This window comes from Balaenoptera physalus (genome assembly GCF_965194825.1).
Source record: "Balaenoptera physalus genome assembly, chromosome: 6".
Taxonomy (NCBI): domain Eukaryota; kingdom Metazoa; phylum Chordata; class Mammalia; order Artiodactyla; family Balaenopteridae; genus Balaenoptera; species Balaenoptera physalus.
Genome location: NC_138885.1, coordinates 124,845,395 through 124,870,651, shown reverse-complemented (window position 1 = coordinate 124,870,651; position 25,257 = coordinate 124,845,395). Strand labels below are relative to the sequence as shown.

General features: G+C 42.2%; 1 protein-coding gene across 1 annotated transcript; it reads left to right on the top strand.

The window, feature by feature from the left end:
- The first annotated feature begins 96 nt into the window (after positions 1-96).
- Positions 97-20,281, top strand: FAM124B (family with sequence similarity 124 member B). Its single transcript, XM_082464674.1, has 2 exons — positions 97-2,351; positions 13,047-20,281. The coding sequence occupies exons 1-2, from the start codon at positions 1,620-1,622 to the stop codon at positions 13,695-13,697; spliced, it is 1,383 nt and encodes a 460-aa protein (XP_082320800.1). The 5' UTR covers positions 97-1,619; the 3' UTR covers positions 13,698-20,281.
- The last annotated feature ends 4,976 nt before the right edge of the window (positions 20,282-25,257 follow it).

Genomic DNA, 25,257 nt, shown 5'->3' with positions numbered 1-25,257 from the left:
AAAGTTGAAGCAAAATGAATTTAATTACTGAATCACTGGTGGTGATTAAAAAACAACTTATCACTTATCTGTAATAACTATATTTATAGATTTTTCCGATGCAAAGTATAGGACTTATGAAACGCAAATGATTAGAAGTGTAGGTTAGATTTAGAAAGGAAATCTGAATAGAAATGATTCCCTTCCACAGATAACAATATTTGATGTTAAATTTGGTTCTTTTACTACTCAAGCAATCAACATATATAAAATAAAGTTAGAGTAAACTATATTTTTCATCACAAAAGTGCCTTTTAATTTGTAAAACAGCAAGTCACACCATGTTCCACTACAAGCATTAATAAATTGCTTATGTTATGAATGATGTTTAGAAAAATGTGCTTGTCCACATTTTTAGAAGCACAGCTATCAGAGTAGCAAATGATTTTTAAATGAATATTTAGAACACATTAGGGTGAGTGTTATGTTTAGAGCTTGGATATTCTTACTGAAGATTATTCAGTTTAAGATTCAACAGCACACACAATCTCTGGGCAATGTGTGTCCTCAACAAGAACCTGCTTGGGCGTCCTTTCCTTATACTTAGGAAGAAAAATCCGGTCTGGGACATCCAGGTCCCAGAGAGGCACCTCCTCTGTGGTTCACAGGGAGACCACTCAGTTCCTGGGTTCAAATCTTCCCTCGGTCACTTTTTCACTGCGAGATCTTGGGCAAGTTACTTAACTTTTCTGTGCCTCAGTTTCTTCCTCAGTAATTTGGGGATAATAGTCTCTTCATAGATTTGCTGGAGGATTAAACCAGTTTATGTAAAGCTCTGGGACAGTTTATGATGGACACGTAGTAAATCTTCAATAGACATGAACAATGATTATTATTGACGTTGGAAAGCTCTCACTCTTTCTAAAGAATTGGCATGAATCAATGTCTTTTGAGTACACTCAGACTTTGCAGCAGAGCGAATCATTTTCAGTGAACAGTCAAAATTATTTAGATAAAGTAACTTCTCTTCAATGCCCTGGCATCAATTGTTCAAAAATAAAATAAAAAGACAAAGGGGAAAAATTCCTGGCAAAGAGACAAGTTTTGAGAATTGTTTTAAAGCAGTCATTGTATTCAGGTGGCTTACTATAAACAGGGAGGGAGGTAAGGAGGAAATCAGAACCCATTGTGGGTCCATAAAATGGATGTCTTTTCAACTAAACAGATTGCTATCAGCCTCACAGAGCCGACTCGTGTTCCTTTTTGCCTGGTCATTTCCTTTACTGAGTGTCCGTAAGAACCACCCACTCGGGTGTTTCTCAGGATTATAGGTTTTTAGGTCAAACAGAAACCCTGGGAGCGCCCAATGCAGCCCCACACACGCGGTTACATTATGCACCGGCTGGGTGACATCGACCCTGCCGCTGTGGTGTGTCCTGAAAGCTGTTGTGCCTGATTTGCGGAGATTCTCTCACAGTGTGGCCAGCGGCGACCCGCAGCACAGGGTAAGGGCTTGGCTCTGAAGTCCTGAAGGCTTCCTGGTGGGCTGAAGGCTGCACGTGGGAACCCCTCCATTCATTTCAGAAGCTGGACCAGTGGGCCCTGCTCGCTTGCATCCTTTGTCATCCTCGGCATCCACGATGGACGAGACACGGGAGCCTCTGGCCATGACTGTCCACCTCCTGGCCAACTCCGGGCATGGCTCGCTTCTGCAGCAAACCCTGGACCAGCTCCTGGACTGCATTTGCCCAGAGGTCCGTGTCTTTCTGGTGTCTGAGCGGGTCAGTCCAGTGAAATACTATGACAAATGCCACTCCAAGCGGTCCCGCTTCCCGGGGATGTCTGTTCTGCTCTTCCTGCATGAACGCCTCGGAGAGGAGCGGCTGTTTCGCGTTCTTGACTCCCTACAGCATTGGCCGTGGCAGTGCTACCCCACCCAGAATGCGCAGGGAAGACCGTGCCCCTATATTCTCGCCAATCAGGAATTCTATAGTCTGGACAACCAGATGCCCGTCTGGGGCGTGAGGCAGGTGCACTGTGGCACCGAGGTCCTGAGAGTGACGCTCTACTGCAGTTTTGATAACTACGAGGATGCCATCGGGCTCTATGAGATGATCCTGCAGAGGGAAGCCACCTTGCAGAAGAGCAACTTCTGTTTCTTCGCGCTCTACTCCACCGAGAGCTTTGCCCTGCAGCTCTCCCTGAAGCAGCTGCCCCCTGGAGTGTCGGTGGACCCCAAAGAGGCTTCAGTGTTGCAGTTCAAGGTTCAAGAGATTGGCCAGTTAGTGCCTCTTCTACCCCATCCGTGTGTCCCCATCAGCCATACCCGGTGGCAAACACAGGACTATGACGGCAACAAGATTCTCCTTCAGGTATTTCTGTTTGGTCTCTGTGATCTTTAGATGCACATGGAACTGTGTGATTTGACATCCAAGAGATGATTTAATGTCGTGGTTCTCAACCTTGGTTGCACACCAAAATCTCTGGGGAGTTTTCATACATTCCCATGCCATGGCTGCACCCCAGGTCAGTTAGATTAGAATCTTTGGGGGCACAATGGTTTGGGTAATCTTTTTAAAAGCTCCTTGGATGATTCTAATATGTAGCTTGTAGCGTGGTTGAGAGGCACTGATTTAATAAAATCCCTTCATCTGACAGATAAGGAAGTTCAGATTCTGTGAGCTGGTAACTTGCACAAGTAGTTTGCAGTAGAATCAGGCAACACTCTACTTCTCAGATTTTCCTTTAATCATGCTCCTCAACTATACACAAATACTTTGCCCACTCTTTGGGTCCAGAAATATCATTAGTTCTTTCCATCTGGACCTAAGGAAGCTGAAGCTGTAATTATGGTTGGGGATGTTAAGTATGCCGTCCTATTGACTTAATTTTTAAGCATCTTGCATCACTGTCAAATTTTACCCCAAATAAAGTTATATAGTTAGAAGCCTTCAAAATAAAATCTTAAAATTAAAGCCTTCTTCTGTAGGCATCCTATTGAAAGCAAGCACGATCGTGATAGCTACCATGTGCCATTTCTTATGAAGGATTATGTGGCAGTTGAACCTTGCTGTTTAGTAGCTGTGTGATTTTTTGAGCCTTGGGTTCTTCATTAGCACAATGAGGGTAATATTAGCATCTTCCTAGAGTACAGGTTGTTATCTATGCTAAATGACCTGACACTTATAAAGTGCTCAAGATAGTGCCTAGAATGCAGTTTTAGCTGTTATTGTTCATATTATGCCCTAGAGTATGTATTTCACATTGATTGTTTTATTCAGTCCTTCTTACAACATAGGAAGTTTTGCAGAAGGGAAAATTGAGGGGTAGAGGGAATAGTTACTTGCCCAAGACACAAGAGGAAGTGTTTACCTGGCTCCAAAGCCAGGCAGTTGACCACTGCAGTCCAGGGCTGTGTGCACGTGTGTGTGTGTGTGTGTAAGTGTGTGCAGGCAGGGAGGTGTACGTGATATTCACAGCAAAATTCCTGTCCGTGAGAAATGGTCAGAAACCCTTTTAAGGCCTATCGGATAAAGTAAAAACAGGCTAGAAGATGAATTATCTTTCCTTTTGATTAATTTTGTTTTCATCAGCTTTGAGTTATTAATAAAATATGAGTCATATTGATAGTGTATGTAATGATCTCTAAATTATTTACCTTCTCATTCACATAAGGTGGACAGGCATTGTTTCTGTTAGCTGCCTGTTACATAACTCACTAATTTCCAAGGCATCTAAAGTTTTTCCTTCAGCCTTAGTTAATCTCCAGAATCTAAACCTCACTGTCAAGCAAAAATTTAATATATGTGTGCAGCAGGGGACACATTTCTGTTTCAAAGGCTAACTGACATTTTTACTTCTGAACCACGGCTTATACAACTTAGTTCCTTTGGAAAGTTAAGTCAAATTTGGGGAGTGAAGAATAGTTTTTTGGATAAAGACGTCAATGAGTTTAGGCTTTTGCCAACAAAACGGGCGATTATCTTCTGGAAACTTCTGTTTCTGGTGTCATATAAAATCCCTGAAGAAAGCATATACAAAGGCTTGGCTATAATACACTATAAAAGATAATACCTTGTAGCTACTTCACTCCTATAATGGGGTGAATTTTTCAGGATAGAAAACCCAGCCCAGACTTCCTTGGGGGCAGAGAGGATAGGGGATGGTAAATGAGTTGGTTTTTGTAAGTAAGTAGCCTGAGTCTTGAGGCAGGCTTAGGAGCCGACCCCCAGCTCTGCCACGTCCTCAGACAGGCCCTTGTGGTCACCAGCTGGCTGCCAGCAGCTCTGAGGACTATCCTTTTGAGTTCCTCACCCTACAATGGTCCAACAGAACTTCTGGACTTCACGTCAATCGGACCAACTTGGATCCGATTCTCTTCTCTAAATCAATCATTGCATTCAGGGGAACGGGATGAGGTGGATTAGCTTAGTTCTGAGGCAGAGGCTCTGCTATGCTGCATCCCGAGATTTTTTGTGGACTCAGATTCCCTTGGTACTCATGGAGGCGGGGGACAAGGGTCCCCAAGGAAGATCAGTGAGGGGACAAATGCTGGGTGGCAAAAATGACTAATGTCCACCAGAGAAAGAAACCAATATCTATTTAAGGGAGAGCTATAATCACAAGTTAACTTCCCCATGTGTAACCCTTCCAGGATGGACATGTGTGTGAGGTGGGGGGGAAAGGAGGGGGTTGCTAGACCCAATGAGAGTGATGGGCAAAGCTTCCGGGAGAGGTGATGTCTGGGCCTGGCTGAGCTGGATGGCCCAGAAGGAAGTAGCTAGATGGGGAAGGGAGGAAAGTGTTCCAAACAGAGGAGACGGCGGGTGACAATGTGTGGAATAGCATTTGCTTAGCAGGCATGTTCAGAAAAGTGCTTGTGATTCCATGTGTCTGGAGAGAAGGGAGGGGGTCGCGGGGAGGAGGATGGGCAGGTGGGCAGAGGCCACATCATCAGGCACGTGGTCAGACACTGGAGGTAAGCACCATGAGGACAGGGACCTTTTTTGGTCCACTCTTGTTTTTTTTAATTTTTTAATTTTATTTTATTTACTTTTTTATACAGTAGGTTCTTATTAGTCATCCATTTTATACACATCAGTGTATATATGTCAATCCCAATTGCCCAATTCATCACACCACCACCCCTCCCCCCACCACTTTCCCCCCTTGGTGTCCATACATTTGTTCTCTACATCTGTGTCTCAACTTCTGCCTTGCAAACTGGTTCATCTGTACCATTTTTCTAGGTTCCACATACATGCGTTAATATACGATATTTGTTTTTCTCTTTCTGACTTACTTCACTCTGTATGACAGTCTCTGGATCCATCCACGTCTCAACAAATGACCCAATTTCGTTCCTTTTTATGGCTGACTAATATTCCATTGTATATATGTACCACATCTTCTTTATCCATTCGTCTGTCGATGGGCATTTAGGTTGCTTCCATGACCTGGCTATTGTAAATAGTGCTGCAATGAACATTGGGGTGCATGTGTCTTTTTGAATTATGGTTTTCTCTGGGTATATGCCCAGGAGTGGGATTGCTGGGTCGTATGGTACTTCTAGATTTAGTTTTTTAAGGAACCTCCATACTGTTCTCCATAGTGGCTGTACCAATTTACATTCCCACCAACAGTGCAAGAGGGTTCTCTTTTCTCCACACCCTTTCCAGCATATGTTGTTTGTAGATTTTCTGATGATGCCCACTCTAACTGGTGTGAGGTGATAATCCATTGTAGTTTTGATTTGCATTTCTCTAATAATTAGTGATGTTGAGCAGCTTTTCATGTGCTTCTTGGCCATCTGTATGTCTTCTTTGGAGAAATGTCTATTTAGGTCTTCTGCCCGTTTTTGGATTGGGGTGTTTGTTTCTTTAATACTGAGCTGCATGAGCTGTTTATATATCTGGTCCACTCTTATACTCCCAGTACCTAGAACAGCATCTGGCACATGGTAGGCAAATCCATTCTTGTGTGAATGAGCAAAAACTTTGCCAAGTAGCTTCTATCTTATTCTGACTGTAATCAGCAGTCACTGACAGAGACACTGAATGGTACTGACATGTACAATTTGCATTATGAGGATCAAAAAGGAGAGTATACATGGAGGTGCTTTGTAAAGTAGAAACTGTAGCGCAATTATTGTCTGTGTAAGAAGGCTGCTAGCTGTCTCTCCATGTCTTTTCCCACATAACCTCCTGTCAGCACACACTGTCTGATGCTTCTTAGAGCCTAGGATGTGTATTTTTGATGAGACTGATATTAGGGTACCTAGTAGATGCTCAGTAAGTGAATGAATGTCTGAATACATAAGCAGGTATGTCAAATGTTTATTCAACCACCAAGTGTTTATTAAATGCATACCTTGGGCTACCCTATTCTCCACTTGGCAGTTTTCGTTCTGCTGTCTCAGTCCTTAGTGGATGCGTCTGCGGTTTGGTGTCTGACATAAATTTGGGGAAATTCTCAGTCATAATTGTTTCAAACATTTCTTCTATTCCATTCTCTTTCTCTTCTTCTGGTACTCCCATTATTTGTCTACCACTCCTTTTTTAGTTGTCCCATAGTCTTTAGATAGTCTGTTCTGTTTTTTTTTTTTTTTCAGGCTTTTTTTTTCCTCTCTGCTTTTCTTTTGCAAGGATTCTATTGATATGTCCTCTAGCTCAGAGATCTTTCCTCAGCTGTGTTTAGTCTGCAAATAAGCCCATCAAAGGCATTCTTTATTTCTGTTACAGTGTTGTTGTTTTTTTATCTTTTTGGTTCTTCTTTTAGGATTTCCATCTCTCTTTTCACATTGCCATCTGTTCTTGCATGCCGTTTACTTTATCCATTAGAGTCCTTAGCATATTAATCAAAGTTGTTTTAAATTACTGGTCTGATAATTCCAACATCCCTGCCATGTCTGCTTCTGATACTTGCTCTGTCTCTTCAAATTGTGCTTTTTACCTTTTGTAATGCCTTGTAATTTTTTCCTGATAGCCAGGCATGATGTAGCCGGTATAGGAACTGCTGTAAATAAGCCTTTACTAATGTGGTAGTAAGGAGTTGGGGGAGGGGAAGCATTCTATAATTAGGTCTCTGTCTTAGTGAGTCTATGCCTTGAATTGTGAATTTCACAAGTGTTTAATTTTTTTTTTTCCCTCCTTGCTTAGGTGGGCGAGAATGGCTAGAGTGGGCTGGAGTTGAGTACTTCCCTTCTCTCACATGGAAGGCTACAGAAAGCTGGAGTTGGGTATTTCTCTTCACCCAGGTCAGTTAGGCTCTGATAATACACAGCATGTTAGGCTCTGGTTAACTAGTTTCCCCTGAGAGAAGGCCTTTTAAGAACAGAGCGCTCTGGAGTATTTAAAAATGGTCCCTTTTCACCTAGAGATGATCATACTAAGTGAAGTAAGTCAGAGAAAGACAGATATCATAGGACATCACTTATATGTGGAAACTAAAAAGATAATACATATGAACTTACTTACAAAACAGAAACAAAATTACAGACATAGAAGAACTTACGGTTACCAAAGGGGAAAAGCAGGGGAGAGGGATAAATTAGGGGTTTAGGATTAGCAGATACAAACTACTATATATAAAATAGATAAACAACAAGGACGTATTGTATAGCACAGGGAGCTATAGTCAATATCTTGTTGTAAACTATAATGGAAAAGAATCTGAAAAAGATCTGAATCACTTTGCTATACACCAGAAACTAACATAACATTGTAAGTCAACTATACTTCAATTAAAAAAAAAGGTTCCTTTTCTCCTTCTCTTTCCGGAAGCACAAGGGGATTTTTCTCTGATGTTTATTGTGAGAGTCTAGTCACGCTCCTGGAGGTAAATCTCACAAAACTGGGGTGGCTCCCCTGGGACAGGGTCCCCTGGAGTTTTTAACTCTCAGAGTTGTCCACACTAAGTCTCCAGCTATTTGCCAATTACAGTTGAGGTTTTCCTCGCCCCGTCCTGGTTCCTGCAGTGGTTTCCACTTTTGATCCTCTTTTCCGGGAAGCCATGACTCCCCGTATTCATTCGTATGTCTCTCCAGTCTTGGGGGCTACTGTTTGCCCTGTGTTCTCACCTCTCATACAGATGTTAGAAGACTTGTTGCTCTCTCTAAGGCCACCAGTGCCTGAGGTCAGGGTCAGCAGTATTGGCAAATGCTGACCACTCCTTGCTTGAAAGTTTCTCCTCTGTGAGCTTCCATAACTCAGATCTTCTAATTAAAGGATTTATCCTATCTCTCTATCTCTGTGAGCTTCCATAACTTGGATCTTCTAATTAAAGGATTTATCCTATCTCTCTATCTCTGTGAGCTTCCATAACTCGGATCTTCTAATTAAAGGATTTATCCTATCTCTCTATCACGTGGACATTTTTTTCAAAGTTTCAACTCTTTTTGCCCCTAAATCAGGTTTTCTCAACCTCCGCACTATTGACATTTTGGACTAGCTAATTCTTTGCCGTGGGGGAGATGTCTTACACATTATAGGATATTTAGTGCATCCTCGGTGCTACCATTAGATACTAGAACCGACTCTGCTTCCCTTCAGTTGTGACAACAGGAAATGTCTCCAGACATTATCAAATGCCCTCTGGGGGGTGAAATTTCTCCCAGTTGAGAACCACTGTCCTAAGTTTAAGGTTTCCCTAAGATTAAGAAATAAAGCCCATCCTGGGCATTTAGTTGTCATCTTTGTTCCACTTACTCCTGTATTTTCATCTCCTCTATCTCTTGAGCTTTTGGCTTTTTCAACTCCCTGTAAGACCATTTAAACATAACGTCTCCTCATCTCAAATTCAGTCCAAACAAAACCAAAGTCATCCTCTGCAGCCCTGCCCCCAATTTCTCCAGCTCTGGTCACCCTCCCATTTGCACAGGTTTTGAAACATGTCTTTTTTAAAGCCTCTCTTTTTGGAAGACCCACATTCAGACAGCACCCCCCCCCACCCCAAATTGTTCTAGTTTTCCTTTGGAGCCATTTCTTTTTTTCTCTTTCCTTCCTTAAACCCACTTAACTTCAAATGTGCATTGTTATTACAACATTCTGACTCTTCACCCTGGCTCCAGGCATCTGCTTTATCCTGCACAGGACTGTTGAATACATTTTTAAATGATGGCTGGATTTATGTTCCTTGTCAGCTCAATAGCAAAAGTTAGCAAATAAAATTAAAACTCACTTGTCCGAATTTCAAGTCTCTTCATAATCAGGCCCCCCCGAATGTTTCCTTTGCTGCCTCCTTCTCTGGTTATTCCAACCTTCTTTCCAGACCTCTAGGCTCACTCCCGCACCCATGTATTTTTTTGTCGTAAAATATACATAACATAAAAATGTATCACTTTAACCATTTTGAGTGTAGAATTCAGTGCCTAATGGTACTTAATAGTACATTTACACTGTACTTCATCATCATCACTATCTATTTCCAGAACATTTTCATCACCCCAAACAGAAACCCTGTACCCATTAAACAATAACTCCACAACTGCCTGTCCCTGGTAACCTCTAATTTCTGTCCCTATAAATTTGCATATTCTAGGGACCTCATTTAACTGGTATCATACAATGTTTGTCCTTCTGGGTCTGACTTACTTCACTCAGCATAATATTTTCAAGGTTCATCTATGTTGTAGCATGTGTTAGAATTTCCTTCTTTTACAGGCTGAATAATATTCCATTTTATGGATATCTGCCTTTATATACTGCCTGAGCTGTTCCTTGTCCAGAGATGTCTTTCTCTTCCTCTTCACTTGTCTATCCTTTAAGACTCTGTGCAAGCACCACCTCCTCTGTGAAACCTGCTGTAAGCGCATTCTTAACTAGAACATTTTACACCGAAACTTTGTAACACGCAATTGATTATAGATTTCCTCATTCTTGTACCATATAATTTGGGACTTTATGACTTGCCATCTCTTTTCAGTATTTTATTGTAAATGTTTATGTCTGGTAGAGTACCAGACAGACAGCTGCTTCTGAACCATTTGTTGATTGATTAACTGCCTGTTGTCAGGAAATAAGTTTCTCTTCAGAAAAGTAAATATTCCAGAAGCTAGTTTGGCAAAAGCAAACATATATTTCTCTTCATTTTATCAACAGACCTTTAGCTAAGATCTTCTTGATGTTCTTTATTAGCCATTTAAAATAAAAGAAGATAGCCTCTCATGAAGTAATTCATTTGCTTCTTCTGTAGCATTTCTGGGTTCCTTTCTCATTTCTGAGTCTCTCAGAGGCACTCATTCAGACTCTATTCCTCCCGCTTTGTTCCTCTCCTCATTTCCTCCCCATTCTTCATACCCCACACAGACACACACAGGCACACAGACACACACACACACACTTCCAACCCTACACGCCCGCTCTCACTCAATACTTTGCTTTATGCTGCCCTGAAGGAATCAGGGCATGGCTTGTAAGCATGGCTCAGAAGGTTGCTGCTGCTATAGGATGGTGGGTTAACATCACTGGTTTTGGTTAATAAATTAAAATAAGTACCTTTCAAAAGATCAGTTAATTGGAAGAGACTAGATTCAACTCTTAAGTAAGCAAGTTTGGCATTGTTTTGGGGTTTCTTATTATCTATATAATTTGTTCCCATGCAATCTTTTTTTTTTTTTTTTTTCCCAATGTAGGAGAAATCCTCTTTTGCTATCTCTTGGAATCACTTTTAGTAAAAGACAATATTATTTTCCCTTCATGATGTCAGTCTGCCCCTTAACAGCTTAATCATGTTTCAGTGATGTATATTCTCTTATTTCTCAAGTGTTTAGAGCCAAATGAATGACAAATGATCTTCCTGTTCATCAAGATAATTACTAATGTTCCCTGAAACTCGAAAACACCTACCTCTCAATTTGTAACATTTTACAAATATTTCTTAGAAAGATGGGCTCTAAATGATCAGAATTCCTACAAATGTATTTCAATTGCTTTTTTGGCAAGAGGAGCTTTATTCTCTCTCAAGAGATTTATCTCAACCACTTGGCATTATGTTTCTCCTGGAAATTCTTCACTCCAACTGCACACAGCTGCATTTCTACATTAATAATCTTGTGCTTTCTTCTGCCATATCGTCTAAGGACTTCTCCTAAAAAAGGAAAAGTTGATATTCTCTCTCTTAAAAAAGACTGCAGAAATGGCCATCCACAGGATAAATGTCCTTTGGCAGTTTCTTAGTAAGACTTTGTATCTACCTAATGGCTAATAATTAGGGGCCATACATTTCTATATGCAAATAATTTATAGTTTGTTAGGCATTAAGTTTTATTTATTTATCCAACAGACATCTAGTGATTACTTACCATGTGTTAGGCATTGTGCTAGGTACTGGAGATACAATGATGAAGAAGGTGTATACAATCCCGGCACTTCCAGCTGGCAAAGTCTAGAAGAAGACATAGAGAAGTGAGCAAACAGGTGCAAAATAGTGTGGTAACTACTATGATATGGGAAGTACAGGCTGCTAGGACAGCTAGTAATAATATTTGTGATGATGATAATAGCCAACTTATGTTCAGCACTACTATTTCCAGGCCCTGTTATCATTTAATCTTCTCAACAACTCTTTGACATTGCTACTTATTATGATCTCCTTTTATAGATGAGGAAACCGAGGCACAGAAAAATTAGGTAACTTGTCTAAAATCTCACAACTAATTAGTGGCAGAGCCAATATTTAGGGGTACCTAACTCAGATTCAGTGACATGGAGAAGGCTTCTAAGAGGAAATGATGTGTAAGCTTGGAGTTAACAACAGGTAAGAAGGGTCAGAGGTGACATATCCCAGACAAAGGAAATAATATACACAAACAATGGCATTAAGAAAGAGCAAATAATGTCCAAAGAATTGAACAAATTTCAATTTTGGCAAGTGGAAGAGGTGGCGAATTAAGCTGGAGTAAGAAGGGACAGACTGTGAAGGGTGTGGGAGCCCATATTAAAGGGCTTAGATTTTTTCTTAAGAAGAGTAGGAAGCCACTTGAAGTAGGAGGGTGACATGATCAAAACTGTTTTCAAAGCTCCTCTGGTAGTGGAGTGGAGAATGGATTAGAGGGAGGAAAGGGCATCCATGGGGTGTCCCTTCGGATGGCTGTTGCAGTAATTCAGACTAGAGTTGATGACAGCCTGCCTAGGGTTAATGGCAGTGGACATGGAGAGACAGGAAGATCTGAGAGATCTTTGGGAGAAAGAGTCCATGGGAATGGGTGACATGAGGGATAGAGGAGGGAAAATGATACTCTTGCTTGGTTAATGTGGGGCAAACCATGCCAGGTTCTAAGACAGGGAAAAGAGTAAGCAGAACAGATTTAGGGTGAGGAGGGGGATGAGTTCAATTTGGGACATGTTGAGTTTTAGGACCTTGTGGCTGGAAGACAGTTGGATAGGTAGGTATGAAGCTTAAGAGACAGATCTGAACTATAATTAGACTTTCAGAAGCCTTCATCATTTAGATAATAATTGAAGGCAGGGGATTCAACGAGGTTGGCTGGGAGAGTGTGTAAAGTGAGAAAAGAAGATGGCCCGCTTAGCACTGAAGAGCTACCTCCTGTCACAGATTGACAGGGGAGGAGGCTCCTTCACTGGACCCTGAGAAGGGGGGGATGGAAAGGAAGGAGAAAATCCAGAAGAACGTGTTGACATAGAAGGTTAAGGAGAAGAAGTCTTCATATGTAAAGGAGAAAGGTCAGTCTTGCAAAATTCTACCAGAGCTCAAGTAAAAATTAATGACAAGGAGGCTCCTCTAGATTGGATAGTCTAATATCAACCCTGAATGATTTCTGAATATGGAACTAGCCATGCCGGTTTCCATTTCCAGAAGAAAAAGACTTCATTGGATCAAAAAAAAAAAAAAAGGTAGAATATAATGTCCAATGACCTTCCAGGAGGCAAAGGTGGCAACTCATCCCTTTGAAGGATTGTACTTGTCACTTTTATTCAATTCAACTGACTTTATTGAAAGTCTGCTATGGGCACAGCATGGCAGAAGGCTGAATAGGATGTAGTCTGTTTTTGACACTTAGTTAATGGAAAACATCGGTTACACCTGTTCCTCTTCTCCTTGTTCCATAGGTCCAGTTGAATCCAGGACTTGGTGTTAGGAATGGTGAGCTTGCTTTTCTGAATGGCACCTCGGGAGCTGACACGCTCCTCCAGGGCTCCAGGCTGACCCCTGTCTCTGCGATTAGGACCCTAGAGCCGAGAAGCCGAAGGAGCCGGGGCAGGAGGTTCAAGGTGGGGTCCGTGGAGCGGCCTGAGCCTGGTGGGCGGATAGCGTCAGACAGCGCTAGTGGCACTTCGTGGAAAAGCCCTGGCCGCTCAGCCCAGCCCAGCAGCCCAGCTACGGACTCCCAGCTGCCTCTGCCTTCTCTCCACCTGGAACCCGGGGCCAGAATAAAGGTCCTCAGACGGGAAAACAGCTTTGAGAAGCAAGAGGCAGAGACGAATGTTGACACAGGATTCACCGTGGTCAGCTCTGGACCCAGGCAATCTTTTCTGAGCAGATTTCCAAGGGATCTTTGGACCCACCAGCCACCATCCTGCTTGTCAACCTCTTCCTTAGGGGCAGCTGCTTCCAAAAACAACAGAATCTTTAAGGAAAGCATTCATCCTCTGTCACTTGCTGGCCAAAGGGACCTTTGTACCAGGACGACAATCTCAAAATGCCCCCTTCCTCTGCCAGCCCAGGGTGAAGAAAAAGAAGCAGAAGAATTCTTTATATAGCATAAAACAACTGTGCTTTTCTAAAATACAAAATCAAATAGAATGTTCTAGAAATGGAGCACTGACCCAGAATCAGCCTGTTTCTTGTTCATCTGAGGGGCCCTAAATGCTAGCCATGCACAGATCTGTATCGCTTTTATTTCAAATGTTCAAAGTCTAGCAGTGCTGGTGAGTGGTTGTTTATTTCCCGTCATGGTCATAAGGGAACACAGCCAATGCACAGGGAAAAAGCCCAATGCCTCACGTCCTTGGAGACACACTAACACAGCTGGGTGTGTTGAGTTCAGTACCTATCAGGATAATTGCATTGTATGCAAATAAGTTGGATGTGTTATGCAATGCTGATTAGAGTCTGTAATTTGGTTTTAATTTTTACTTGCGTTGCATTGCTTATCTCCCCGGGCAGCATGGGCTACTTATTCTTTAGTGTTTTTTAATTTTTATGTGACCTCATTTGGTAACTAGGCCCTGTTCACCACTCACCTCTAGTGATTTTTGCCTTTAAAGTTGTTTGCATCTGGAATGAGTTAACACGCAAAGTGTTTTGAACATTACAAACATTTCTCTTTTTTTCCTGTTTAATGAGCAGCAACCCTGGAAACCAAAAGAATCAAGTTAAAAATGAAAGCTAGGCTCTAGGGTTTTCCGGCTCCTCCATTGCTTGTTTGTTTCCGCACTACTCCAGTGGGGCCCGTGGTTCATATAATTAAGCAGAGAGGAGTGGAATGTGATTGGATGATTCGAGATCTCCACTGAGTGTGGCAGCAAGATTGCATTGGTTGGGTCACTGGAGCAGGACCTGGTTTTTTTTGGCCATGTTCAAATTCCTGAATTCCTTTGCAATACTCATTCATTTATTCATTCATTTATACATCCATTCGTGCAACACAGTGTATGAATACCTACCTTTGAATAAGACATTGGTATATGGTACACATACATTCTGTGGCCATCAAACCAAAAACTTATTTATGGTTTCACTGTATCACAAATCCATTCTATCAATTCTTAAGAACAGGTGGAAGTTCAAACTTATTTCTCTGGGAACCTTTTCTACAGCTGATTACCACACTTGCTGCACAGGCTGTGATAAGAATTCACAACCTGTGGATGGAGATTGGCCATATTATGAATCGCAATTATAATCATAATGGACAAATTCTTAGTTGCTCATATGATGTATTATTTGGTTGGGTCTATACACACATTTTTAAAAAATCTGAGGTCTGTGTGTTTCAGTTAATTTATAAGGTTATTTGACTCCAAGAACTTCATTTTCCAGAAGAGATGTTATGTGACTATAAGTGCTGATTTAGCTGGATCTTTTGGAGACCCCTGTACTGAGTATACCTAATTGGAGAGAAGGATGAGTTCAGGCTTAAGCATGAATCTCATGGCAGCGAGACTGGACTGAGTTTGTGTGCTCTGTCCCCCTAAAAGAATAGAAATGGAAGACAGCTGCAAATGGACAAAGACACGACTTCTTAACAGATTTTTGTCCCTATACTATCAGTATATTCTTATCCCCATTTTCTTTCTTTCCCTCAGATTAAAGTTAGATCTTAGAATGTGGAATGAAGAACTTACTTTTGGTATGGTTTTCTATAATAAGAGTTTAAAAAAAATGAAAGTCTTATTTAAGTTGAACTACTGAGCTGCTTTGAAAAGCACAGCAGGCGGTTCTGAAGTTTCTTTCCGACTTTTTTGAGGTTATCTAATTCCTTTAACATAATACATAGATAGGAATATAAGTACATGGAAAGCATAAAGAATATTGAGGAATTTGAATGAGTAACTTACAAAATTGACTTGTAAAATAAGAGTGTACTCTTAAAATGTACTCTATTGTATCCTCCTACTCACTATAGGAATCCAATTTACAGCATGATGGGATGGAAATGCCAGTGGGCTATGTGAGAGAGGCCCAGATTTTGGTCTCAGTTTAAAATTTACTATTTATATGTGACCTTAAACTCTTTGATCTTCTGTTGCCTTATCTTCTGTACCAAGGTTGTTAGGAAAATCAAGATTATGCATATGAAAGCATTTGGATACTGTTAAACACTGTAAATATGTAAGATATTATAATCACAAATGGTCCTTCAGACCCACATTTTTAAAATGTCTTAACAACAAAGGATTTTTTTTGAAACAACTTTTAGTGAAAGCAACGCTACAATTAAAAAAAAGAAATCCAACTCTCTAAGTTTTTTACTATGTGTGTCATTCATGTTTACACATCTAGGAGGAAAATTACAGATAGAAAGGATCAAATATATCCTAAAGTTCAAAAGAGATTTTACATATAACAGGGACAAACATATGAACTAGTTTAATCCAAATTATCAAATTATCCAGACTCTTTACTTACTTATACTGTATTTTTAAAAATTTATTTATTCTATTATTCTATTTTATTTATTTATTGTTTCTGGCTGCATTGGGTCTTCATTGCTGCGCGTGGGCTTTTCTCTGGTTGCGGCGAGTGGGGGCTACTCTTCGTTGTGGTTCACAGGCTTCTCATTGTGGTGGCTTCTCTTGTTGTGGAGCATGGGTTCTAGGCACGCAGGCTTCACTAGTTGTGGCACGTGGGCTCAGTAGTTGTGGCTCGTGGGCTCTAGAGCACAGGCTCAGTAGTTGTGGCACACAGGCTTAGCCGCTCCGTGGCATGCGGGATCTTCCCAGACCAGGGATTGAACCCGTGTCCCCTGCACTGGCAGGCGGATTCTCAACCACTCTACCACCAGGGAAGCCCTGTACTGTATTTTGTGAAATGTAAAATGTATCACAAGTGACTCCTGATGATCAGATAATTTTATATTTTTTATAGGTATATTAAAACTAAGTTGCATTACAGTTGTTTGGCTATTTTTAACCTTAATAGTAGTTCACATTTTTTGCAAGCATTATTTGGATATTGCTAAGCATGAATAGAAATGGTAACATTTACAAACTTGCAAACGTGTTTGTCTGTTAGGGGAAGTAGAGCAGGGGATTTGCAGGCTGAGAGGGAAGGAGAGGGACACACCTTGATTTACAAAGGGAAGTGGTGCAGGTGCCTCAGCTATACCCCATCTGCCCTCAGCTCTGATGGTGTTACCGAGTCCAAGCTTGTACTGCTCGCTTCATGAAAGGCCAAGAAATTGAGAGACAAGTTGTTGGGGCAAAGAATAGCGACTTTATTCAGAAAGCCAGCAGACTGAGATGATGGTGGACAGGTGTCTTAAAGAACCATCTTGCTGGGGTTTTGGATGCTAGTTTCTTTTATAGAACAAAGAAGGGCGGGGTGAGAAGGTAAAGTAAAAAAGGTGATAAGTTGTTGCAAATATTTCCTGGCTCCGGCCAGACTCGGGAGGGGAGGTGTTAATTTCTTCCTTCCTACAGCCATTCATAGGTGAGCCTGGTCAGGATGTTTCCTGTGAACTGAACAGAGGTATTTTAGTTTAATATTCAGGCATGAGAGACAGGGTTCCCAGAGATGGGCCTTTATGTACACTTAAGCTATAGGCAATATCCCTTTACAGAGATTAAGTTGTAGCAAAAGCAATAGAATACAAATGTTAAGGTAAAAGAAACAGATCTAACGTGGAGTGAGATTTGTTCTTCCCTATTACAATGGGATTTTGTGGTGGTGACGCTGGTCTTTCCACCGCTCTACCAACAACGCAGTTACGCATGGGAGGTGCTGATAGCACAGAAGGGGATGGAGGCAAGAGTGGGAGCAGGTGAGAACCCCTTCTTTCCCTCCCAGAGAAAGATGGAGAAAGGGGAAGATGAGAGGAGAGAGAAGGATGGGGCCATGAGCACACACCCATTTTCTGTTGATTGGAAACTCCTAAGTTTCATCTCCTTGCTATAAAACTTAGAAATTCCTGGGATAACTTAACCCTGGCTGCCTTTCTTGAGTCTTCTCCAAGCCAGAGTGTGTGGGCTTTTCCTCCCTTTTTTCTCTTCCTTTTTTCCCCATTCCCCTCCATTTTCATTCCTTTTTCTTTTCTTTCCTTCTTTTCTCTTCCTTCTCTCTCTTCCTGTGTGTGTGTGAATCTGATACTCTCTTCATTCTTCACTTTGTTTAAAATACTTTGTCTCTGCATCATCTCCCAAGATTCCTCAAGGGGCTGACCTGTAGCTGCAGCTTCTGACGGGCCCCCTTGGCTAAGCTATGAGAGGATCAGAAAGAAGATTTGCTCCTTCTCTGAGGAAATTCTCGCTACATTCCAATTCATTGTTGGGATTCTGTTCTGGGACTGCTCAACCCACATCACTTAGAAACGAGCTGGTCTCTCTTCCCCACAGCTCTCTCCTTCCTTTCACACCTGTCCAACCTTTCTCTGAGGTTTGAGATGTTTCCTGAACATTTCTTACAATTAGCAATTTAAAATATTGTCTGTAATTTGTGATAGGAAAACAAAAGGAGCTTATGGCCCCAGAGAGCACGTAATTAGGATTTATGTTATTAAGAATTCAAGCCTGCTAAACTTCATTTCAAAAACATCATTGAAAAAGTCTAGTTATTCCAGAGAATCCATCTGAACTACCGAAGACACAACTAGGTCTCTGCTTAGCATGAGCAATGTATTCTATTTGCAGATTCCATTTTTGCCAGAGATGATTCTGAGGTGTTTCTTTTAAGAACAGTAATTGTAAAGAAGGACAGTAATACTAAATCTGAGTTGATGATGGCTGACCTGAGAACCCCCTTCCTAGGTGGGCATTTCTTACTTAAGTATTTCCATCTTTACATCAGTCCTGTGAGTTCAGTGCTACAATGACCCCCATTTTACAGACGAGAAAACTGAGGCACAGAGAGGTCGCGAGCCTAATCAGGAACGGCACAATGACGAAGCGGCTCATTTAGGATTAGAATCTGGGCTGCCAGGCTGGCGTCTACACCCTTAACCATGCTGCTGTCCTGCTCCCCGAAGGGGGTGCAAGAAGGGAGACCTCCACTTCCACACGGTGCCACCCTGCCTCCACACCTTGTGCCCCAACAACTGGCATGCCACCCAGGTTTCCTTGTTGCTCCTCCAGCATGCCCCAGACCTGCCCTGATGGACCCCTTTTTGTCCTTTAGGTCTTAAATTAAGTCCACTGTCAGGAGGGACTTGACTAGATGGCATCCTATGAAAGCAGCCCAGGCACCAGTCCCTGTTGCAGTCCTAGGACCAGAGTAGGTGCTTTTACACGTATATTGTTCAGTGAATGCACAGCAAGGGTTGGGAACACCTATGAGGCTTCCATTCTCTAGAAGCCAGAGACAAGAGATTGTCTTAGTCTTCTGGGGCTGCCATAGACTGTGTGGCTTAAACAACAGACATTTACTTCTCACAGCTCTGGAGGCTGGGAAGCCCAAGATCTAGGTGCCAACATGGCCCATTTCTGGTGGGAGCTGTCTTCCAGTCTTGGACCAGCCACGTTTTCTCTGTGTCCTCTTGTGGTGCCCAGAGAGAAAGGGAGAGAACTCTCTCATGTCTCTGATTTTTTAAAAATTGAGGTATATTTGACACATAACACTATATTAGTTTCAGGTATACAACATAATGATTCCATATTTGTACGCATTGCAGAATGATCACCACAGTAAGTCTAGTTAAATTCTGTCACCACACAGTTTTTTTCTTGTGATGAGGACTTTTAAGATTCACTCTCAGCAGCTTTCATATATGCAATATAGTATTATTAACTATAGACACCCTGCTGTACAAAACATCCCCTCGACTTATTTCTCATGTCTCTTATAAGGGCACTAATCACATTCATGAGGCCTTCACCCTCATGACCTAATTACCTGCCAAAGTCTCCACCTCCACAGTGGGGATTAGGGCTTCTGCATTTGAATTTGGGCGGACACATCCATTCCATAATAGAGATAAACCATTTCCTTCCTGCCTAGGTCCTAGGGCCATGTTGACTCTGGGCAGTCCCTCTTCACCAGCATTTCCACCATTTATCGGGTGTGTACTTTTCCTCCTCTATCTGTTGACTGCAGACCTATGACAGTGGACAGAACCTCCCTCCTTATCTCCCCTGCTCCTCTTTAGTGTATAAGCATCCCTGTACATTTCCTTCATTGTTGGTGCTGCTGTGCTCTATCAAAGGTTTGGCCTCCTCCATCCATTCCACAAGTGTGTCCTGTGTGCTAGACCCCAGGGAAGCGGACCCTCAGATACCCCAAGCCTTCTGCCTTTAACTCTGGGAGCTTGTCCAGACTCCCTGCACCTTGGCCAGTGAGCCTCACTTCCAAAGGAGCCGGTTTTATCTTCAAGGAAGTAGCCACACTGGACAGTCACAGCAAAAATGACACTGGGGCTTCCCTGGTGGCGCAGTGGTTGAGAATCTGCCTGCCAATGCAGGGGACACGGGTTCGAGCCCTGTTCTGGGAAGATCCCACATGCCGCGGAGCAGCTAGGCCCGTGAGCCACAATTACTGAGCCTGCGCGTCTGGAGCCTGTGCTCCGCAACAAGAGAGGCCGCGATAATGAGAGGCCTGCGCACCGCGATGAAGAGTGGCCCCCACTTGCCGCAACTAGAGAAAGCCCTCGCACAGAAACGAAAACCCAACACAGCCATAAATAAATAAAGAATCCTGGTCAAAAAAAAAAAACAAAAAAAACTCATTTGCCCTTTGCTTTCAGTATGTCCCTTCTATCATATATTGAATTGATATTTAAAAAAAAAAAAATTGACACTGTTGTTCTCATCACGAGGGCTGTTTGAATTCCCATGGGTGTGGACTGTGGTTGAGGCAACCTAACATCTATTATAAGTCACAGTCCTTTTTATATCCCTTTCACAGTTTAGCATTTGCATCTTGGAATTTTCTCTTGCTTTGTGCAATGGTCTAAATCACGAAACTAAGGGTGACTGAATTTCAGCAGGATGTTGTTAGTGGGGTGTGTAAACATCAATACTTACCTTGTTTTTCACCCTATCATTAGTCTGTCACTAGAGGGCACTGTTGTGACACTATCCAATGACTGCAGGGGCGTCTCCAGGTTTTTCCCCTCTGCTTCAGCCGGAGAGAGCACAACGTATTACAGATATTTTAAAATTAATTTATGTTCAGGAGGCAGAGCCCACCTGAAACACTTTCCATCCCCGCGTCAGGTGTTCTCCCCTGGAGTCTTGATGTGGGAAAACTCCTTTAGGGTCGGGGGAGCCGGCGGCAGCAGTCCCAGGGAGAAGCGATGTCAGTCTTTGGCTTTGGAGCCCTTACCCCGCACTGGTCCAGGGGCCTGCTATTGGTTGTGATTCATTCTCCTTTTGTTCTTTTGCATTTTCTGAGCCAGTTCTCCAGTCTTCTGATAAATCCGGTCTCAGCTTGCATCGGCTACAATCAGTTCTGTTCTTGCACCAAATAACTGAGACTGATACAGAGTGAAACACTGATTGGGGTTCGGGCCAAGTACAAAATTGGGGCACATTGTTAGGGAATTGCATTTTCAAAGGGATAAACAAAGATGTTAAAAACCAGTCGTTTGGGTGTTCAGTATCTCTTTGAAGTTCCCCTGGCTTTGATTCTTTTCCTTTTGGATTGCTTCTTTCTTCTTCCTCACGGCCTGACAGTGAGAAGACCCGCCCCCTCCCCTTTAGCAGACTAAGAAGGAAGCAGGACGCGATGCAGAGAGTGGGAGCAGGGTCCCTTCTGAGAAGTAGGTCGGCCTCTAGACTTTTGTCCAGGGAAGACGGAAAGAACCCTATGTGCTACAGGTGGTCTGGCCTAGCTCACCAGGACAGGGCCTCAACCTAGAGCCCTTTCATTTACAAGCAAGAGAGACTGAGAACAAGTTTAAACAAAAGGGGGAAAGAAGGAAAGCTACAGGGTCATTTAACTGAAAGCCTGCATCAGGTAACCAGAGCCCCAGCATCACATTCCACCAGCGGCGCCCCCTAGTGGAGACAGGAAGTCTTTTCTCAGAGTTCCAGAGAAAAATTCTCTGATTGGCCTGGCCTGAGTCACATGTCCATTCCTGGACCAATCACTGTGCCCAGATGATGGGGTTCTCTGATTGGTGACGCTGTGCCTTTGTCTGTTTGTGTGAATGAGATTTGGAGGGACACAGGGAGGGAGTCAGACCCACTTGAACAACATGTGGGTCCACACAAGAAAGGGACTTTTTATTAATCAGAAAAAGTGAGAAGAGATGTTGGCTGGCAACGGAAGCAGAGGTCCACTCCTGGCCACAGCTGTAGCTGGTAACCAAGGAAGAGCACATTCTTCATGGTACTTGTGAGGGGGACCCTGGATGCAGCTCCTGGTCTCCTCTTCCTTGCAAAGAGCATAGTTTTGACAGCATGAGACCTTCCAGTATCCGGCCTCCATCAGCCCATGTTGTTTTCTTTAAAAGTTGTATTAGTTTTCTAGAGTTGTTGTAACAAATACACCGTAAACGTCATGGTGCAAAACAACAGAAGTTATTCCCTCACAGCTCTGGAGGCCAGGTGTCAGAAATCAAGGTGCTGGTGGGGCCACACTCCCTCTGGAGGCCCAGGTGGAGAATCCTCCCCTGCCTCTTCCAGCTTCTCCAGGCGTTCCTTGGCTGTGGTTGCAAAACTCTAATCTCTGACTCCATTTCCAAAGTCACCTTCTTCTCTTCTTATGTCTCTCTCTGTCTCTTACAGTGACACTTGGTATTGGATTTAGGTCATCTGCCCCCAATAATTCAGGATGATTTCATCTCAAGATCTTTAACTTAATTACATCTGCAAAGTCCCTTTTTCCAAATAAGGTCACATTTACAGGTTCTGGGAGTTAGGAAAGGGACATAACTTTTGTGGGGCCACCATTCAACCCACTATAGACCCTTATAATTATATGGCTTATATATAATTTTCTGGTTTAGTTATTTATTTGTATTGTCTGTTACTCTCCCTTAGCCCACCCTACTCTCTCTCTCTCTCTCTCTTTCTCTCTGTCTCTCTCTGTCTCTCTCTCTCACACACACACACACACACAAATATAACCTCCAACAGAGTTAGGACCTGCCTGTCACCTTTATAACTGTATTTATAAGGCCTAAAACAGTGCCTGAACCAGAGAAGACACTCAGTGAATGTTTGTTGATTGAATAAAGGAATGAAAGAGTTGATTTCCTTGGATTGTGTCCCATTAGCACATCATCAGTGTATTTAGTGAGCTCCTAACTCACTGCATTAGTGTTGGGTTACATATGGACCTCGGTCCCCCATTTTATTTTATTTTATTTTTTATTATTATTATTTTTAACATCTTTATTGGAGTATAATTGCTTTACAATGGTGTGTTAGTTTCTGCTTTATAACAAAGTGAATCAGTTATACACATATATATGTCCCCATATCTCTTCCCTCTTGCGTCTCCCTCCCTCCCACCCTCCCTATCCCACCCCTCTAGGTTCGGTCCCCCATTTTAATACATACTCTCTGAGGCCCATTTTTTATACTTCTGGGCGATCACTCCTGCCCTTTAATTCAGAGCAACGGAATTTATGTGCCAACTATTGTGCTAGAAGCCGCCCTAGGAGTTAATAGTAGATAAAGACACATAGAAATACATATTGCAGAGGTTTAGTTTTATTATAATTGCCTGTCCAGCTGTAAATAATTTTGGCTCTTCCCCTTCGTCCCAATATTTGTCTCATCTCAAATTACAGATTAAGTCAGCAATCATTGGGCCATGTGTGCTCAGAGCGTTTAAGTATTTTTTTGTGGTCTAACTCTCCTTTGTCAAGTCAGTTACCTTCTTCAGTTTTTATTTCCTTAACTCAGCCCTGAACAAGTGAGGCATGAAAGGGAGGCTTCAGATGGACACTAAACTGGTTCCAATAGGTTGAAAAGTAGGAGGCTAAATCTTGTTTTTGACTGCCTTAAATATAATTGTTTAAAAAAATCATAATTAACATGCTTTGCCACCCGAGCAGCTGCCTCGTCAGCCTAAAACACCTAAAAAAAACACTTACTGGGGAGAGGTATTAACGGGGTAATTTCTATAGAGATACTTTACAGACACGTGATCATTAAGCAATGGCAATTATGCCCCACAGCTTTGAGGGTTTGTGTGTGACCACAGTGTGTATGTGGAGGGTTTCCAACCAGCCTCTCATTAGGTCTTTCTTGAGCTCCTACCACCAAGCAGCAGAAGACTAGACACTTAGGAAATATTTGCCTGGTTTGGGAGTCGAGGGATTGAAATTGATTCTTGCAGTTTTCTCATGAGAGAAAAGCTCTCATATCTTTGAAGAAAGTAGTCAGTGTACACCAGAGAAGCAAGCTTCAATTACTTTGTACATTGCCGTGCTAAATGAGCAAGCTTTAGGAGGGCCCTGCAGACACCACAAAAATGTTCCCCAAGTGCAAAAGCATAAAAACATAACGGCCTTGCTGTAGATGTTGCCGTACCTAACTTAACACAGGACTCCTAAGGAAAAAAAGCAGATTGAGAGCCGATTCAGGAGATACATAATTAGTGAGCAATTGCCTCCTTTTTTTTTTTTGAATTGTATTTTTTTTAACATCTTTATTGAAGTATAATTGCTTCACAATGGTGTGCTAGTTTCTGCTTTAAAACAAAGTGAATCAGTTATACATATACATATGTTCCCATATCTCTTCCCTCCTGCATCTCCCTCCCTCCCACCCTCCCCACCCCACCCCTCTAGGTGGTCACAAAGCACTGAGCTGATCTCCCTGTGCTATGCGGCTTGAATTGTATTCAATTTTTATACAGCAGGTTCTTATTACTTGTCTATTTTATACATATTAGTGTCTATATGTCAATCCCAATCTCCCAATTAATCCCCACCCCCGCTTTCCCCCCCTTGGTGTCCATATGTTTGTTCTCTACATCTGTGTCTCCATTTCTGCCTTGTAAACCAGTTCATCTGTACCATTTTTCTAGATTCCACATGTATGTGTTAATATACGATATTTGTCTTTCTCTTTCTGACTTACTTCACTCTGTATGACAGTCTCTAGGTCCATCCACGTCTCAACAAATGACCCAGTTTCATTCCTTTTTATGGCTGAGTAATATTCCATTGTATATATGTACCACATCTTCTTTATCCATTTGTCTGTTGATGGGCATTTAGGTTGCTTCCATGACCTGGCTATTGTAAACAGTGCTGCAATGAACATTGGGGTGCATGTATCTTTTTGAATTATGGTTTTCTCTGGGTATATGCCCAGTAGTGGGATTGATGGGTCATATGGTAATTCTATTTTTAGTTTTTTAAGGAACCTCCATACTGTTCTCCATAGTGGTTGTCGATTTACATTCCTGCCAACAGTGCAAGAGGGTTCCCTTTCCTCCACACCCTCTCCAGCATTTGTTGTTTGTAGATTTTTTGATGATGCCCATTCTAACTGGTGTGAGGTGATACCTCATTGTAGTTTTGATTTGCATTTCTCTAATAATTAGTGATGTTGATCAGCTTTTCATGTGCCTCTCGGCCATCTGTATGTCTTCATTGGAGAAATGTCTATTTGGGTCTTCTGCCCATTTTTTAATTGGGTTGTTTGTTTTTCTAATATTGAGCTGCATGAGCTGTTTATATATTTTGGAGATTAATCCTTTGTCCTT

What these genes read in the sequence shown, in the direction of transcription:
- FAM124B (XM_082464674.1), top strand. Translation starts at nt 1,620, where the DNA reads ATGGACGAGACACGGGAGCCTCTGGCCATGACTGTCCACCTCCTGGCC. An exon ending in GCAACAAGATTCTCCTTCAG is followed by an intron (nt 2,352 to 13,046) that starts GTATTTCTGTTT and finishes CTTGTTCCATAG; the next exon opens with GTCCAGTTGAATCCAGGACT.